Genomic DNA, 18835 nt, shown 5'->3' with positions numbered 1-18835 from the left:
TAAGAACTTCATCATATTTTCTTTCTTGTAAGCACTGCTCTGAAAACTGCTAGAGCACAAGGATTTGTCAGCTCATTTTGCTGAAAGCTTTCATTGCTCTCTAGCCAGCAGTTGTTGCTGGAGTACATAAAACTGCACCAGACCTTATGATTCCAGAAAGCCAAGCCTAGGAAGAGGGCACCAGCTGACTATTTTTATCCTAACTTTAGCTTGTCAAGTAAAGTAAACCCTTGGCCAGGGAAATATAGCACCTTTATTTCAGAAAGTCTGTCCAGAGCCCAGACTATACTTGAGCACTAAAGAATCAGATTAGCCTAGCATGAGCACCAGTAGGAGCCTTGCCTCTGTGAAACTTGGATAACTGTTTATAGAAGGTTCCTCAAAGCTCACTGTGGCTCTGGCTGTGCCTATCAGTTTAACATGGGAAACTAAAACAAGCGCAGTAGGTGCAAATACAAAACCTTAACTTGGTACAGGAAAGAACACAAGCATAGTTTTCCTTGAAAAAAAATGGTTTATTGTGTAGTGTGAATATGAAGGACAGCCTTACCAAAAAAACCTTAGTGACTGAAGACATTCTCATATTTGCAAAAGCATATAAGAAACTATTTACACAAAGGCAGTGAAAGGGGTAAAAAATTATTGCTGTCAATTAATGCTGAATAGAACTTTTTATAAAGAGAAAGAAAAGAAACAGTGCAAAAATACTGTCAAAAGTAATCAGTTCTATACACAAGATAAAACTGACAAGCATAAGCTTATGTACTGATATGAATAATACATTAGAATATAAAATAGCATGCATAGATTTTTTTTAAAGGCTTTCAATAGCATAGAATAGTTCTGCCATTCAGCCCTAACAGGAGGGAGTGGGGGGCAGGAAGGGCATATAACTGATGTCTCATTTCTCTACAAAATGTGTACATACAATGAGGTTGTGAAATTCAGATCACTGTTCTGTGCTAAACTGTCATGTACAGAATTACAGAGCAAATAAAACAGGAAGCATCAAAATACTGAAGTAAAACAGGACAGTAAAATCCAGTGACATAAAACTTACTTAAACATGTTATTCCATTTAACACCTGTCCCACACAATTAACATATGGGAATATTACAGTCATCTGCATGTGTAAACTTTTTTCCTTTGTAAAATAGCCAAAGAAAGGTACTTTACTAATGAGGAAAACATATTTTCCATATGGAGCAATCTCAATAGGATAAACATCTTATTAACAGTGTTTCTGGCACTGAAGAATTGTTTTCTTTTAAAGACCAACTAGCAGCAAGAAAATACTTTTATTTAACATACACAAAAAGGAAGTTCTTATAGATGTAATGTATAATTAAGTTGTGGAACTCACCAACACTGGACATTGCAAAGGCCAGAGGAATAAATGGGTTCTAAAGAAAAGATAATGCGATTCATGGAAGATGGATCAATCAGTAGTTATTAAGCACAGTGAGCAGGATAGAACTTTTGCCTCAGGAAGGCCCTAAAGGACTGGGTGCCAGGTGCGCTAGAGGGGCTGAGCACCCTCTTCCAGATGCATTCATACTTCTTCCATAAGTGTCAACTACCAGTCCCTGTCCAAGACAGGGTGTGACCTCCAACCTGCCATGGAACTAGTTTGCGGGAAGCCTTCCTCTTCTGTTCCTGCCTGCCTAATCAGGGAACACTGCCCCTGAAATATCTGGAGCTGCATGTCCAAATCACTGAGTCCTTACCCAGGTGATTTAGAAGAGTAAACATATTAAGCACTGTATTCATTTCAGGGATCAGCTGAAGTATTAGTCTTTCCCTTGCTGTTAAATAGCACTGGGATTCTTCAGTGAAAGCTGCTATTTTACCGCTGACTTCCAGTTCACCCTCCAAAGGCAAAGTCCTGCTGTTGTAGCGTGTAGGAAGCTCTCGGTGAGGGTGCACATGAAGCACAGGCAACAAAACTTCAAAGAAACACCAACCAAAAAACGGCTGAGAGGAAGCAACAGAAGTGTAGTCTAAGATACTCTAAAAACACTCACAAAATTTATTTACTTTAAATATTTATATGAACACTGCTATTTTTGACCTGTGCACTAAAGGTTTTGTTTCACAATCTAACAATAGTTTATCTATGCTTAAGACCCCCATCTTCTGTTGTTTGCGCAACAACCCAAGCAGCCAGCTGCTCCCTGCCTCACATCACAGCCCCGGCATGCCAAGGCTGCATGCAGCTGCATGTATAACGTCATCCTCCTCTTTAAAGACTCAGATGGCATCTGTAGTTCCCATAGCACCAGATTATACAAGAAAACCTCTCTAGAAGGCTAAGAACAAGCTGGAGAAAATTGCCTTTGGGATTTTGGACTTGCAGCCTTTCTCTTGTTGGCATTAAAACCCATCTCCAAACTCCATATGACTTGGACTATACATCAGCAGATTTATATCCTTTTTTGTTGAGAGGTGGCCAAATGATGTTTTCATGCAGTGCTTCCCTTTCAAGGTTAGTTCTGGTATTTGCTCCTTCAATATGATGCATCCTTTAGTTCATGCAGTGGGTGCCACCCTAGCTCTCTGGCTGTAAAGCATTCTTTTCCACAAAGACAAGCAACAAAATTTAACTCTGACCTCTCTCAGTGATGCACGAGAGCTGCTACAGGAGGAGGTATCAGCCATACTGATGCTTCCACTTTCTGAGCACACAGCTGACAAACTGTTAGCGAGACTGACAACAGCTAATTCAGTTGTCATCTCCTCCCAGGAGACCGGTGGGGAGTCAGCTGTTGAGAATGCAGCACAGTCAGTAGCTGCTGAATTTTCCCCATAGGTCTGTGTGCTATAGCCAAGTATGAGATTGCCCATCAGCATCTATTTTAGAGTTGCTTGTGGGCTACACAGACACAGCAGGTATTGGATCAAAAAATAAAGTATTTGCTTAAAATGACCATCTCTATTGAAGCACTGAGACTTACTGATTCTTTTCCAACCTCTGCTTTGCCGCTTGCATTTCTGCCTGTTTAAAAGAAAGTAATTTTAAAGAAAAAGCTCTTGAAATCATGTAAATATTTAATAATATTTGTAGCTGAGGCAACTGATTTAAGTGGAACAGAAATGTCCTTCAATATACTTTTTATAAAGGACTGCATTAGCAGTAGGTTGAATAAGTACCCACAGATGTGTCTCCTGCCAGCTGAAACTAGTTAGGGAAAAGGTATCTCCGGTCAGGCTGAGCATTTAGGGTCCCTATATACCTATATAGGAGAAAGTTTGTGGGAACAAGCTTCATCTTTCGTCGGGTAATCAGAGACAAGAGGTGCCAAAGCAGGCCTGTGGAGGAGCTGAAACAAGTAGGACCTGAGCAGCTGATGTCCACCATCTTCCAAGTGCAGCCCGTGGAGGACAGAAACAGGATGCCCACAGCACTGAACAGTGTCAGAACTCGGCTGTCATGTCTCCCATCGCTGATGGGACAATCTTAGGCATGAAATGCTCAGACCGTAACTTTAACCAAAAATTTGATGCCAGCAACCTCAATACTATTATTGAGGTAAGAGTTTAAAGAAAAAAAAAAAAAAAGCGTTACATACAGATGAAGAGTACACAAAAAAGAAAACCTACACAATGGATTCCTAAGTCAGGCTTACTCATCCACTCCAAATTCTCTCTTAGAAAGAGTCAGGGAGCATAGGCTAAATGTGCCAGACTGCAACGCGGGTGCCTTGGCAGAAGACTGCTTGTGTCAAACTTTTTAAGGTGCAGCTCCATTCACTGACCATTGATGCATCTTTGTGGTATTTTCCATCCAGACTTTACTCCAAAAGCATGAAACTTGTCTCGTAGAACTTATGCACTGTCATGCTTTGATGTTAAAAAACCCCCATGCAACACAACATACAGCAACTCCAAACTGTCCTCCTTTTCTACTTACAGACTCTGCTGTTAAAGTCTGCAGGACAGAAACTAAACAGTACTGTTGCTTTAAGTCTCATGCGTTCGTTTCTGCTATGACTAATAAAATTGGATGCAAAATGCATTTTCCTGTCACTCCCTAAAGGTTAGGAAATACTGCCCAAGCAATTTTGGTCTGATAAAACTACAACAGGTTCCAAGTCAGAAGGTTCAGTTTTTCCCCTACAAAACTGTATCACATTTCAATCATAAAACATCGGCATGCTGAGGTTTGGTTGCAAGCTGGGGTGGAAAGGAACCTCTGAAGACATGCACCAGCCCACTTCACTTATGATATTTGCAGATCTAGTCAAGATAAAATCTAGCAGGAAAAAATACATTGAAGTCAGATGAAAGGAAAAAGTTTAAAATTACCATTCTTTGACAATGAAAGGGGAAAAAGTGAGTCACATTGGCCTCTACCTACCATACCAGCCACGTTAGGAGTTAATTGGAAATGCCTGTTTACTACATGGCCACTTATTTGGCTCATTAATAGGCACTGACTTCATTTGGAAAGGATTTTTGGTGCCATTTTGTAATTAATATTTTTCTAAGACACCTATGATGCATCTTTGCATAAAGAACATTTGCTTAATTTTCTTCCTTCCAAAACCAGCTCTTTATGTTCTCTTATGCAATAACTTTCCTGTGCTCACTGTAGAAACAGAAGTATACATTTCAGCCAAGAAAAGCTGAATAATAAGACATAGGAAGAGATTCTTTTCCCTCCTGAGTTTCTACTTCTCACATCCAAGTGGAGCAATGGGACTTGACAGCTCTGAGTTCAAACTTAATTCATCATTAGGAAATTATTCAAAAAGTTATAATGAGATAACTAATTTAATACAATTTGCTTCAAGGTTTATTCCTTGGCTTGTTTCCCAGATATAAAGCATCTCTGTGCAATTATCATGCAGATGCTGCTGAAAAGACTTTAAATGGTTGCTGCTAATTTAACAAGAGATATGTTGGCATTGGCAGAAGAAATTAGAGGAAAACTGAAGTTGACTGAAAACTCAACTGATCCCTAAAAGGAACATAGTCAAGATATTACAGCTAAATAACTCACCATTTGTTGGTAGCTAGAAATCTCCACCAGAATCCTCATCACCTTGTTAGGCCTGTATTGCAGATTACCAAATCAACACAGCACAGTTTAAAATACATTTAAGAAACATTCCGGTACGGAGCCTTAGCTTAAGCTCCCACTGATTTTAGGGAAAGGTAGGTGTGTAGGTCCCTTTAGTGCTGAAGTTGAGAGTGCTTGTAGGCTTTGGCCTTTGTACATTGACCAGGGGTTCGGAAGTGGGGATGCAACGGAAAAGGAATGGTGGGACTAAAAGATTAAATTTACCTGGGAAAAGGATACCAAGAAAGATAATTTCACCACGACAGAGTAACTGTGTTGAATCACATGCTCCAAGAGGCTGCGAAATCTCCACCCTTGGAGATTTCTGAAACTGGATGTGACCGTGGGGTGAGCAGGGCTGGGACCAGAGACCTCCAAGGCTCCTCTCCAGCCTGATCCATTCTCTAGCGATCCGACAGGACTGCCGAGTGGAAGCAGGGTGGGACTGCCCGCAGGAGGGTGGCAGTGTGTGGAAACAGGAAAGAGGAGTCAGCATGAGGAGGGGAGCAACCGCAGTGCAGGAACTTTCCATCTCTTACACCAGAAATAACAGTGCAGGAGTCACACCACAACTTGCTAAAGCCTTTTTTTTTTAAATTTTTTTAAAAGTGCAGTTACTATCACTTCTAAATAACTGTAAGTAAATGCTGCAGTGCGTGCACGGTAAGGTAATTCATAACGCGATTTACTCCAGTGAAATAAACAGTTTGGAGAATGGGATATGCACAAAGTTGTGCAAAACAGCTAGCCAACGCTGAGGGACAGAGGATGAGGAAGAGAGAGGAGGACAGGTCTAACTGCTGAGATACTTAGAGGACACGTAGATTTTTTTCTTAGCTCTGTCATAGATTTCATTGCTGGCCTAGGGTGAGCCAGTTAAGAATCTGTGCCCTAATTCCCTAGTTATGCAGTGGAGGAGGTTTGTTTCCCTTTTCTGTTCTGATTGTAAACTTCAGGCAAGGACTGTTTCTCCTTTATGTATTTATACGACATCCTCCCGATCCTAACTGGAATCCCTGAACACTACCAGGATAAAATAGTAATAATAAATAGGAAGCAAAATCCAAAGTGACCAGACAGAGAAGAGGGATGATCTGTGCAACTTAATACAAAAAAACACCCTAACAAAGTGAGGTTTGCCGATACCAAAAGGAAGACTGCTCCATATGTTCATAAACCATAAGGCAGTGACGGGGGAAGAATCAAGGCAGACTCTGAGCTACAGCTCTCAAGGGTCACTATTTGAAGATCTCAGAAATGGAGGAAAGACCATATTGATCATTCTGACAAAGTTCAAAGGACTAGAAATAAAATGATTACAGTGCTGAAGACAATAGTTCACATGTGAAACTAAGGCAACCGGAGATGCCTAACTTAAATGAGATTCCTTTTCTACAGGAGGTGAGCCTCAAGGCAATAAAACTTACAGTGTAATCCATGAGAAGGTGCTTGATTTGATTTTTTTTTCAGCTGCATTTAGTTGAAATTCCTCTGCTGTTCAACCCACCACAGTTCCCGGAAAGACCCACTCACTGACTTCGGCCTGCTCTGGGTCACTGCACTTCACCCTGCGCTGCTGCTTCAACCCTTATGAATCCCTTCAAGGATGGCAGACAGTAGCAAAGGCCTCATTTAAAAGATCCAAAATTGCTTTTTTCAAGGACTAACCTAAAGCCGTAATTCTTGTGGAATTTGAACCGTTTAGCACCCAAAACTCTCCGCCCTCACAACGTCCTGTGTTTGAGCCCTCTGTAACGTGCCCTGCTGCAGGTGCAGAGGCTCAGGTCTCCCTGCTCCAGGACTGTGTTCCCTCAGCTTCCACTCGTACAGAGCTGTAGCTGACATCTAGCAGGTCTTGTTTTTACCATGGAAACCACATGTCTGGGTCCAAAATGTTCTTATGTGAGAAAAAAGTCCACTGCCAACTTCAGAAGCTGTGTAGCAAAATAAAAGCCAGTAAACTACCTTTACAAAGGATTGCTTTCCTTATGGACATGTTACAATGCAGACCAGTCATGTCAAATGTGGTTCAATTTGAGGGTCACTATAAGTTTTACAAGTTATTAAAGTAATTCACAAGTTATTTCAAGAAAAAATAAATTATATCTTGTATAAAATAATCCGTGGGAGACTCTAGTAAAGAACAATCATTCCTTACTTTCCAGACAACTTTAAAAAGTGCAACATATGCACACAGTGTTGTCAAGGCAGTTCCCCTTGTTCATCTGTAAGGTGGAGGCCAGATCCACAAAGCTGAGTCTGGGATGTTTGAAAAGGTTAAATAAGTCTGGAGTTTTGCAGGAACTGGATGAGCACTTGGTAGACAAACTTGTACTGGGCTATGGTCTGGATCATAAACATTCTCTGCTCCCGCAGGTGTCTCAGCATCACAGGAACATCCACTTTCTGTAAAGGAAAGGAAAAAAAAGGCATAAGGATGTCGGTTCCTTAAATCAAACAATCATTGTCTCAAATATCAGTTATCTGACACAGGGAACTATTGTAGTTATATAATGTAATGAATTATAACCAACTCTAGTGAAATACTACAATTTTTTTTCCACCAACTTTCATTTCAAGGAGTACTACAGTAGTATATACAGGTTACTGTGCATCCAATGCTTTCCCCACTAAAGCTTACAGGAATTTCTGGATGGATGTAAATGGGAAGATGACCAAAACTTGTCTTTCAGTTGTGTACCACTGATTACCTCTCAGCAGATCATCAGCTGAACATGTAATAAAAGGCTTCTTCTCTTTGGAGTTTTTTCTGCTTCAACATACATATTTTTCATCTTAGTAAAATAAACCCAATATATCGTATTATTTCAGGTTAAAGGCTAGATTATAGCAGGAAGGTCTAGTACAAAACTTAAACAGCCAAGATTATATAGCTCAGTCAGACTGTACCACTGAGTGCATCAACAGGCCCTGTGGCCACTTGCATACTGCGCTCTGATCCGTGGTCAAACTTATTCATAGAGGGAGGATCTGAGAGATTTTTCAAATGGCAAGCAGACATCAGGATCATAAGAACAAAGGTTCCTTGGACAAAATTAAAAGTGCAGGCAAATATACTGATCCTTCCACTGAAAGAGAAGGGAACTCCTGTCACCAAAAGATCCAGAAACTCTGACACCTGACCACCCACAGCCAAGTCTACACTAGTAAACAATGCTCCAGAAGAAATACATCTGTAAAGTGAAACGAGGACCCAGTATCCACAGTACATGTTTTGCAGGCTTCAAGCCAGCATTGGTCTGTTGCCGTCTACTGAATGTCCACTAGCAGCTGGGACACATTAGGTGTTCTCCAAGCAGGCATCTTCCAGCTTAGTTTCAAACAAAAGAAATTCACTCCTGTGCCCTGAAAATGCTCTGCAACAGGAACTAAAGCACAGTAAGTGGGGACGGATCAGGAGATCCACTGTGAAAGTACATCCCTCACCCCATCGAGCACACTGGGGCACAGGTACCCTATAATGGTCCGAATTAAAAACCAAATGAGTTGCATGAAACACAGGCCCATGAGGTAAAGCGTTAGAAATCACTGCAAATTTCATTAGGTGTTACCATCGTATCTCCAGCATTTAGGGAGCAAAAAACCTATGATGTTATTGTGTTTTATCTGTTACAACAGGTACATAAGGAGCTATTCAGAAGTCATTGAGCCATAAAGCTCAGCCTGCCAGGCTGAAATTCAAAGAGCGTGTAATATGACCCAAGATGAGGGATACAAATTTTCTACGGCAGCAGTAAATGCAAGCACTAAGATACATACTTTTTTTGAGGAAGCCCTTAAGCAGTTCAAGATATAAAACTGAAAAACAGTTACTCTATCAGGCAACACAAACTGCATTTTGCAATGCTAGTTTGCCACTCCAGAAACACAAAAAGGAACTTAGCAAGTCTTTTGTCTGAGATAAGAAATGTTACAAGCGCAATGCCTGGGCAAACGGACAGAGAAACAAATTAAGATTGCTGCTAGCCCTTGGAAGCGCAACTGAGCACAGAGTGTGCTTCCATGCACACTGGAAGTTTTCTGGAAAGTTTAAAATAAAAATCATGCTGCATATCCATTTCTGTCCATATATATCAAACTTTGAATCTCCATTGCATGTAAACAAGCCCTAACTCATAGGCTATCACTTTCTGAAAACAAGGCTAAATATTCTGCCACATACCCCAACAAGCTGTTATAAAAGGACATCTCTAGAGAGTCAACAAGCGTAAAGATTTGTGATAAGTAATGTCATATTATTTTCAAACAGGTGCAAAGGAAAATGTAAGCTCTTTCCAGTGAACTCGGCTAACTCAGAGAAAGCCTCTCCATAGACTCGGATGCTTACAAAAGCCACGCGGTCCTTGCTGAGCAGAGTCATGCGCAACCTGATCTCACCTGAGCGACTGCAACAAAAACACAGGCCAGCTTCGACCTGCACGCTACGTTCCTCTCTCAGCAGTTCAGTGCTTGACAGCGCGTTGATTTTTACTGGGCACACAGTGATCTGTGCACCTCCTCAAAATGGATTAGGCTTTGACTTATCTCAGAAATGAAAGAAAAACTCATCCTGCCTATTCAGCCTTGTTATCTGCAGTCTACTTAGCATTTTACTCCAGGTAAGCAGAATCTTCAAACTCACCTTCATCACAACGTACGTGTCAAAAAAAGACACGTAATCCTTTGCTAAGGTGGCATTTTCAAAAAGAACAAACAAAAATGTTACTCATTTCTGACTCCCAAACTAAAAGATCTCCCCTATGAAAATGCACTGCAGCTGCAATCATGAGTTAACGTCCCAGTGCCAAGTCTGAACTAGAAGTTGGTAGAGCAGGATCTCAATTACTTTCTTGTTCTACATGTCTACAGCAGTAAGGATGTAATGATGTGACATATTACTTACTATACAGCAAGTTACTGAAACTATATCCCTGCAATAAGATAGACAGCTTTAGACTCAACCAGCAATCGCCTAGAAGCCACAGTGACTGAAGCTGTACAGAATTTGATTAAACATGGCTTTTTACCTAAACCTGAAACCTCAGACTCAAGAGTTCTGGTTTTAGTTCCAGCACTGCTGCACACTTTCCAAGATGGTCTGTGTGAGGATTTTCAACCTCCCTCCCCTTTTTTCCTTCACTGCTAGAATGTTAACATTAATACATCTACTTACTAGGACACTTCTGAGGAAATAACCAATTCATAAGACTAAAGCATTTTAAGTAGCAAGTCATTTTATTTCAGAAAAAAATCCCGAATTAATCCTACTTCAAAATAAACCAGCAGAACTGCTGCATGAAAAGGAACCCTCTCTGTGCTGAATGCAGTATCTGTCACAAACTGAAAACATACTGTCAAGATTTTAAATCTTTTTTTTTAATTAGGTTTTAACAAACCAAAAAATATTAACTTAGTACAATCTAGAGCAATGAAGCCCTTAAGGAAAATTGTCTTTAATATTAATGATGATTTTCACCATTAATCAAGACAAAAGAATGCTTTAATTAAGGGACATCAGAGAAATCACTTATTCTTGAGCCCTACCATCAGCTCCTAGTGAAGCTGATGAGAATTCTTCTGAATGTCAAGGCTCACCCCCATGCTCAGATGTTAGGTACTGCCTTTATCTTCACTTGTTACTCAGCTACTCTTTGCCAAACAGGTGACTTCTCTAAACCGCAGACAAACTGAGGTGGCCAGAACATGTTGCACAACTGTTAGTGTTTGTTCCTGGCACTCTATTAGCATACAGGTTACTATAAAGCAGACACAGCTACACTGATGCTCGCAAGCCATTCAGGTACGGCGCTTGTAACTACCCAGATTTCCTTCTGGCATGCAGAAATTTCATGGCTGCTGTGTGAACACCAGCAGCAGTCACTTCCAGATGCCATTGCATAAGGAAAGAAGTCAAGCAGGCTCAAGAGTCAGAGCTGTTGCCCCACACAGGAGCGGTTCCTGAACAGCAGTCAGCACAGGAAGGCTGTGGGATTCCCAAAGCACATACTGTGGGTCCTTTCTGTCTGGGCCAGCTCCTTCTTCCTCTTCCTCCCCCACCCCCAAATAAAAAGGAAAGGAAAAAAGTGTAAACTGTGACACAGATCTACAGGACAGCTTCACCTGTAGTGAGGCCCAACCAGAGTTGAAGGAGGTTCATCTCAGGTGAACTGAGCCCAGGATTTCTAGGTGATCTTGTAACCACAGAATGATGAGCTGCTGGAGGGGGATAACACAGTAGCGAACAAAAAAATTACTTCTTGCATCAACTTTTTTAAAAATAGTGATGAAGAGGAAAGTGCACTGGTACCTGCCTGCTTTAGAATTCACATTTTTTAATAAACCAGAAAGCTGCACTTTGCATTGTGCCTTGCACAGAAAGGCTCCAATCTATAACTCCTCTATGGTAACATAGAAAGTAGGTGAGCATTTCAGGTGCGTACATCCAGTCTTCCCAGAATTTCAAGCAACTCATCCAGTGGATGATTAATGGGAGGGGCACATGATATATGTCTACTTGTCACTCTTGCTGCATTCTTATCTCTACAAAAGGTTTTGGTCTTTGAGCAGTTTCTTTGGCAACAGAAATCCCCAGTTTCAATAGCTGTCCTGTTGAAACTGTGTGTCCCATTGTTATTCAAGATGTGATGTTCTTCCCAGACAGTTCCCCAGTGACACAGGACACAGATGAAAAGCAAGTTGCTACACATGGTTACTCTGCTGGTGCTCTTATTCTTAACTCCGGACTGTATTACTAGTCTTGTAATATTGGCTGCAGATCCTAAAGCCCTATTCCCCAACATACACACACCTTTTTCTTAAGATAAAATTTTGTTCCAGATGAGATTAGAGACAATACAAGAGAGAGGAGGGAGTCCAATGAGTGAATTCAGAGAGCAGAAAACTTTAGTTCAAAGAGCAAGGAAGGTGACATTATTTTCTAGCCTCTCTCAGATAGTCCTTGTGAACACGCTGTCTTGAGACTGTTAATTAAACACAGGTATGAATTAGACTAAATTCTTAACAGAGAGAAAACCCTAATTTGGAATGTATTAAAATAATACCAATAAAAATGCATAATATCAACTCAACAGAAAACTACAAGTAACCTGCCATGGGAAATCTCTGCCTGTTGCACTTAAGGCCCTTGTCTCACAAAGGTAACAGAAAGAAAGCACTTAAATGCCTTTTAATTTTAACCTCAGAAATGTAGCTAGTTAGTCAAGGAACGAGCTCAGGGTTTGTCTTGAGAAAGAAGGCGACTTACTTCATTATGCTCCAAGCACCCAATCATCAGTTCTGTTAGGATAACCACTCCAGTCCTCCCTACCCCTGCGCTGCAGTGAACCACGATAGGAGGGTTGCAGTTGTTGCTGCTGTCCAACACACTGTTGGTGTGGCGACGCACTGACTGTATCTCCTCCAAGTAAGCTGCAAGATAAAATGCAGGCAAGGTTGCAAACATCTCTATGTCTAAATGTAAAAACTGGGAAAAAAAGAATATGGAAAAGTCATTCTTTGTAAAAGTGTCAATAATTTACATTTTTTACAACATACTAATTATTTTGGCCAGGGTGCAGCGAACAGCACTGAATCCAGCAAGTGCCAGCTGAGTGTCAATTATTACTTGGGAGTCTGCTCCTTTAAATTAAATAGTTATTTTAAAAAATTAAATTCTGGTTTCCCCTCTGAAAATCTCCAGGTACCCTAAGCAGATAATTCTAGACATTACTTAGAGCAACTCCTGCTATTAACAGGCTGGGATCAAAACAACAGCTAAGTTCCATTGAAACTACTGCCTGTCAAAGCCAATATTGGATGGGAAGCAAGCATCCATCTGCCCTGTTTCACCCTCCGTCCCTTCTAGAGTGAGACAGATTCTCACCCACCTCTCTGCTCAGGGTTTGTTTCTCAATGAGCCCTTCTGGGAGCTCACTGTCTTTGTTTTCCCTGAAGCCACTTCTAGAAAGTGCATGACTGAAGAACAGTTGTCTTGAGTGGCTGTTCAGTGGGTTCCCAGTTTTGTTCAATGCATTCCACTGTCCAACCGCACAGAGAACCTTACATACTGGAAGCTCACCTGGTTAGATAAACACACCATAAACTACAAGTCCGACTCTGGCCTCTAAACATTGTTCCAGCATAGTCTAGGTGCGTGATGAAGATGATGGACCTCATCCAGAAACATATATGCAGATGCATAACTCTTAGACACTTAGCTTCCCACCAGTCGGAGTGGGAAGTGAGATCTGAGTCAAACTCTCCTGCCCTGACTCTTGGTGTCATGGCACTGCAGCCTGAGCAGTCCTTTCGAGACAGGCAGGCTGTGGCTGGAGGCCTACCAACATCAGAAAAGCTGCATTTTAATGCACACAGTGAAATGGGACTGTACGTGGTGGCAAACAATGGGAGGACAGAGGAAATGGGGACAATCAGGTTCCAATTACTGCCATGCCCAACCACAGCTACAGGCGCTGGTAGGAGAAACAAAGCATGAGACAAACGAGGAATTGGGCAATAGCTTCGCCTGAAAGACAGATCCCATGGCACTCCTTTGCCAAAGCTGAAATGTCATTTTTATTTTCTGTCCTGATGACAGAACTGGGAAAAGGAGGACATGTTATTTACATCAAGCTTATACCATGCAAAGGAGAGCAGACCACTAAAGGACTGTAGCTGTGTCAAGACTCAAGTGGAACTAATGGACTTTGCTGAGAGAGGACAACTTGGCTGCAACAGAGCTATGCTGCTGCAGCTGCAAAGCTTTCAGGAACTAAGAGGGCAGGCATCTCCAATGCATCAGTACACCATGTACAGACTCCTTCAGTGGTAACTTAAAGATCTCTGCACCACACTCTACTGTAGTGCCAGAGATGTGGCTTTATTTAAATAACGGTTGAATTCCTATTACTTAATATGGTAGTGTTTATTACTTGGTAAGAAGTAGGAAGTGTTATTAACTCATTACAGATGAATATAACGGCTGTATTTTCAGAAATGGCAGGAACCAGGACCCTATTTAATTGGGAAGGCCCTTAGCATTGCCTGGGTACATGTGGTTAGAAGAGTGGCAGTGAGTTCAAACTTACTGCCTATGTGACGGAACCCTCTGCTCTTTTGCAACAAGTCCAATGCCTCTGGACTACTAAATGCTGGGTGTCAGCAATAAGGGCCTCCTATGAAACTCGAGGAGTTGTGCCATATTTCATGAACATCTGAACCTCCCTCACCCAAACCTCTCTAATCACATTTGTGTGCAGCCTAGTATCTCCTACACTCATTAGGTAGCTGGGAAGTGGCAATAACTTATACTGACAGATCAGCCAGCAGAGGTATCCTATTATTTGAAGTTTCCTAAGCCTTTAGCACTGCTGCTGCCTCTGATATTTCCTCCTGTTATGTCAGGTCTTTCAGGACCAAAATCCTCAATCACCTTAGCTCCTACCTCTTGAATTCCACTTTTTTCTCCAAATTGCAGCAAAGTACAGCCTAGTTGAGGCCTTTGTATGCCACAGCAATAACCATTTAATATCAATCCCAGCTGTAACTAGGTGCAGTGAACTGAAACCAGTGCGAGCAACCTTTGCCTTGATGTATTTTATCATGCAAGTTAAAGAAATCTTACATAAAAAGCCTTGGACTTCTTCTGGACACCCATGGTCTGGCCAGTCAGTATACTGCAAATGCCACACTGTCCTCTCCTGTCCAGAGAGAAGATGCTTGACCTTCAGACCAGTAGTTGCATAGCAGCCAGAGTCTGTGCGGAACTTAGTTGTCACCTTGAACTTCCCGTAAGTGGCTGAGCTGTGCTTAGAGCCCAGTTTAGGCCAATAACGATGACTTTTACTTCTTCCTCCCTCCTTAAAAGCAAACAAATGAACAAACAAACAACCAGCCATTAGTTCCTGCAATTATAATTCTTTACAAAGGGCATAAAGTCTGCAGATAAGCCAAGTATTCTTATTTCAAATTACTGGAAGCGTAAGGAGCATCCCATAGAGTAAGGAAGATTAAAACTTAAAACTCTTAGCCATATAATATTTCTAAGTGTAAAAATGCTTGAAGAACTAACTCTTGTCTTGTGGTGAAAGCCAGCTACTGCCTACAACACCTCAGTAAATATTCTCCTCCTGGGGAAGCCTTTCATTTGAATGGAAGGAGAAGTTGCTGAAGAGAATCTAAGTACCTCTTGTTGGTCAGCCTTGGGAACTGGACAGTGACTTGATGTGCTGTATTTGCTAAAAGCAACCAGCCATAAAGCTGAATGCAGTGTTAGTTAGCAACGTGTGCCAGTTTTTATAACATAGCACATAGTTCTTGGATTACAATAGAAATAACTATTTCACTTGGCATAAGAATAAAAAGGTTGGTTTTGTTTGGGATTTTTTGTTACACGGACACTTCTGCGGAAACAACAGCTTCTGGTCTCTTTTCAGCTGATAAGGGTGACAGTATGCAGAACTGGCCCTGGACGGGCTGGAAGTCTGTGTCATTTTAACCAGGAGCAGTTCAACGCTCTCACATTCCAATGGAAACATCTTTCTTTGGTTTGGCCAAACTGAAGTGAAGCAGGGGGAAGGGGGAGAGGGAAGCGGGGGTTCTGCTTGTTTCGCTTTAGTACTTGCCAGAGTATCAGAAAGTTACATCGTATAGTATTACAGCAGTACAGCCATATGTTCAAACAGAGTAAGAGGAAAAAGGGTTGTTGATAGAAAAAACAGGTTACTGGAGTGGAAAGTGATGATAAGAGGAGATGTGCTCACATCAGAAAGAACTGTATTCTGTGATTTAACGTACCTCTTCAGCTGTGACCATGGCTATAACATTCACCCCCTGTTCCCACACCATCTGCCAGAAGTCATGGCATGTGTGTGGCAGAGGCCCTTGGGTAGCAATGTAGTGCCACTCCTCTCCACCTACAGTAACCTGGGAGTAAGAAGGAAAAAAAAAAAAAATACAGTCAGTGCCCAAATTCTCAGCAGTGTCTGTGCCAGAACTGCCCTTTAAACAAAAGAGATCATAATGAAACCTTTACTTCTTTGTTCTTCCACTTTTGTTCGAAATTGTGCACAAGAATCATCCGTTTGATAAGAGCAAATCTGACAAAACACAATCTTTGGTGCTTCCAAGTCCTTTCTTGATGCCCATAAACATAAAGCTTTGACCGAAATGTCATCTATTTTTCTTGCCATTGCATCTGGATCATACAGATGAAAAAAAATTTTTTTTTTTTTTTTTTTAGACCTTGTTTCTGATTTTGCTTAAGTACAAATAAGCAGCTGACTGACTTCCCTGGGTTCGGTGACAGACCCATGATGAAAGAAAAACAGCACCAGAGGAGGTGTCTACATGCATTAAGAAGGCATTGCACTGCTGCAAATCAACACACAGTAGGGTAGAAAGCCCGAATGCAAGAATGCAAATGACATTTTGCATGACGAAAGCTAAAGGCCTCTGCTGTTTAGGACCTCTGTCAACTGTTTTCCACTCAGGCAAAAACTAAGTTCTTAAACAGACTCTTACTACACTGATCACTGTTGAAGATGTGGTCAAGCTGTCCCCAGAGGATGCAGTTATGCCCACACACTGTACATAACGCGGAGCTCAGATAGGCCTGTTGCCAGCTAGCGATGAGATCAAGACAGGCTTCATTTCAAGTTACTCTTCCTCACTCATGTTGTGTTTTTCAGTTCAGAAGCTGCAAACTACTATAAAGTAAATCCAGCACATTAAATGGCTTTCAAATGCCATATGAAATTTCAAATTATCTAAAGCTGTAGTCATGTAAATCTATTTCCCAATATATAACTGGATTACCAACCCTATCTTAGAGAAATATTTGTGTATTTGCATGACGACACATAATGAAATTATTTTTAAAGCACTAACACACAGATTTACACACTATAAATTATGTAGTGCCCTGAACAGACCCAGCATTACCTTGATGCTAACCAGTGTAAAACACTGCCTCATTTACCTGACTGAGGCAGATCTTCACACTTAGGCAGTTATAAAAACAAGAACAAAAACCCAACCAAAACCAAACCAAACAAAAAAACCAAAAAAACCACCCCACTTGTGTATAAAAAAAAATATTTTATGGCAGATTATTTGCTATACATCAGGAAAGGTTTATAAAAAAAAATTATTTTTTTTTTCAACATTTTAGGTAAAAAGCCAAACCACTTTTAGAGCTACTAGATAACAATTGAAAATATGCTTACCAGAGAAAAGGAAAACCAGATGAACTAACTATTTTGGAAAGTTAAAATATTTTTCCTTCTCAGGCTAAGACCTCCTAATTCTATGTATTAGCCCAGAGCCACTTCTCACAACAAAGTTACAAATCCCAGAGAAGATGATTTACAACAGAAATACTGACACATTCGTAAATATCAAGGTGCTGGCAGACAACGCTACAAGGAGCAATCAGTAACTCTGACAGGTTTAACCACATACTACGTTTGAGGTATGGGTCTTTGAATACATTTTCAGCAATAGAATCAATTTATTTGTTACTCAAACAGCTGTTCACCAAGCTGAGATGCTTGGGTTTTTACACCTGTAACTAGCATAGCATTTGTACGATAACAAATTTTTCACTGCATTGAAAACTGCTTTCAACCCTGTATGTCAGCTCATTTTCTTGTTTCATACTATGCAGCATTCTCCTCTTTGAATGATGATTAAAATCTGCAAGACCAATGCAGGCAGACTCCTCAAGTCCTTGTACGAGGTGGGGATGAATGTAAACTGCACAGCGCTAACCGGCATCTTGCACTTGGACTGGTCTTCTACTTGCATGCTTGTCTGCAGTCATGACTGCCGGTATAGTATTACTGAGTTTTTTAAATTAATACTGACCTGACCCAAACAGTCAGATGAAGCAGTCTTAAGAACTTTTTTGCTTAATCTATAAATTTAATTACAATTTTTGTCTCTGGTGTAGAAGACAATCTTTGTATCTTAACAGTGAAGGTCAATGGTAAATAAGCAGAGAAATACTGTAAAACTGTGGGGCTCGCAGACTGAGCACTGGGAGCTGGAATCCTCCAGGCATGGATCTTATCAGGATGATATAGGAGTTTTCTTTGCCTACTGACTTCTGTTCCAAATATCCAGCCTCCTGGCACATGATATGAAAGGACCATAAATAGTCTGGAGGGAATGCAATGCCTGGAATGTTTATGGCATTCTAATGCCCTAACTGGAGGATATTAAAAATTGAATATTGGGCTGCAAACACACACACACACTGTGCTACTGAGGTAAATTTCACAGATGCGATTTCACCTTCTAAGCAAAAGCACATCTGTTTGGCTTCCGTATGCACCACTATGAGTGTGAGAGTCAAATACTGGCAAGGGCCACTATCATGCGCTAAAACATTTGTGCGTGTTCCTGTGTGCTCTATGAAGGTGAGATGTGTGCGTTTCCAACACTGACACACAAAATAAAATGTGGACTCAAACTAGCCAGGGAAAATTCTTTTCTGGCTAATACTGCTTCGTGGGCATAATTTATGTTAGGAATCTCCTTTTTTTGGCCTCCTACAAAGTAGATGAAAAATTTTGGGCTCAGAAATCCATCATCATAGCAACGTCTGATTATGCAAAAGCTCAGTATCTGCTACCTACCAGGCTATGTAGAGGGGTGATAAACTGCCAGGATCCTGGTTCAGAAATTGTTTTGAATCAACAGGATTTAACACTGTAAATCACAACCAAAGAGGCCAGCAAGTCTTCTGAAACTTTTAAAAGGCTTTTACTCCA

The 18835-nt window shown here is 41.0% G+C and overlaps 1 protein-coding gene across 1 annotated transcript in view; it reads right to left on the bottom strand.

Moving 5' to 3' along the window:
- Positions 1-494: 494 nt before the first annotated feature.
- PTPN14 (protein tyrosine phosphatase non-receptor type 14) overlaps positions 495-18835 on the bottom strand; it is a 125112-nt gene continuing 106771 nt past the window's right edge. Inside the window, exons 16-19 of the mRNA XM_069800146.1 lie at positions 15858-15986; positions 14686-14920; positions 12328-12491; positions 495-7469 (exon numbers count right to left, since the gene is read on the bottom strand). Of these exons, the coding sequence (XP_069656247.1) occupies positions 7341-7469; positions 12328-12491; positions 14686-14920; positions 15858-15986 (657 nt within the window). The 3' untranslated portion in view covers positions 495-7340. The remainder of the gene's footprint in view (positions 7470-12327; positions 12492-14685; positions 14921-15857; positions 15987-18835) is intronic.

Source organism: Haliaeetus albicilla, chromosome 13, assembly GCF_947461875.1.
Source record: "Haliaeetus albicilla chromosome 13, bHalAlb1.1, whole genome shotgun sequence".
Classification (NCBI taxonomy): Eukaryota; Metazoa; Chordata; class Aves; order Accipitriformes; family Accipitridae; genus Haliaeetus; species Haliaeetus albicilla.
Note: the sequence above shows the minus strand (reverse complement) of the source record. Positions and strands in the feature narration are given on the sequence as shown.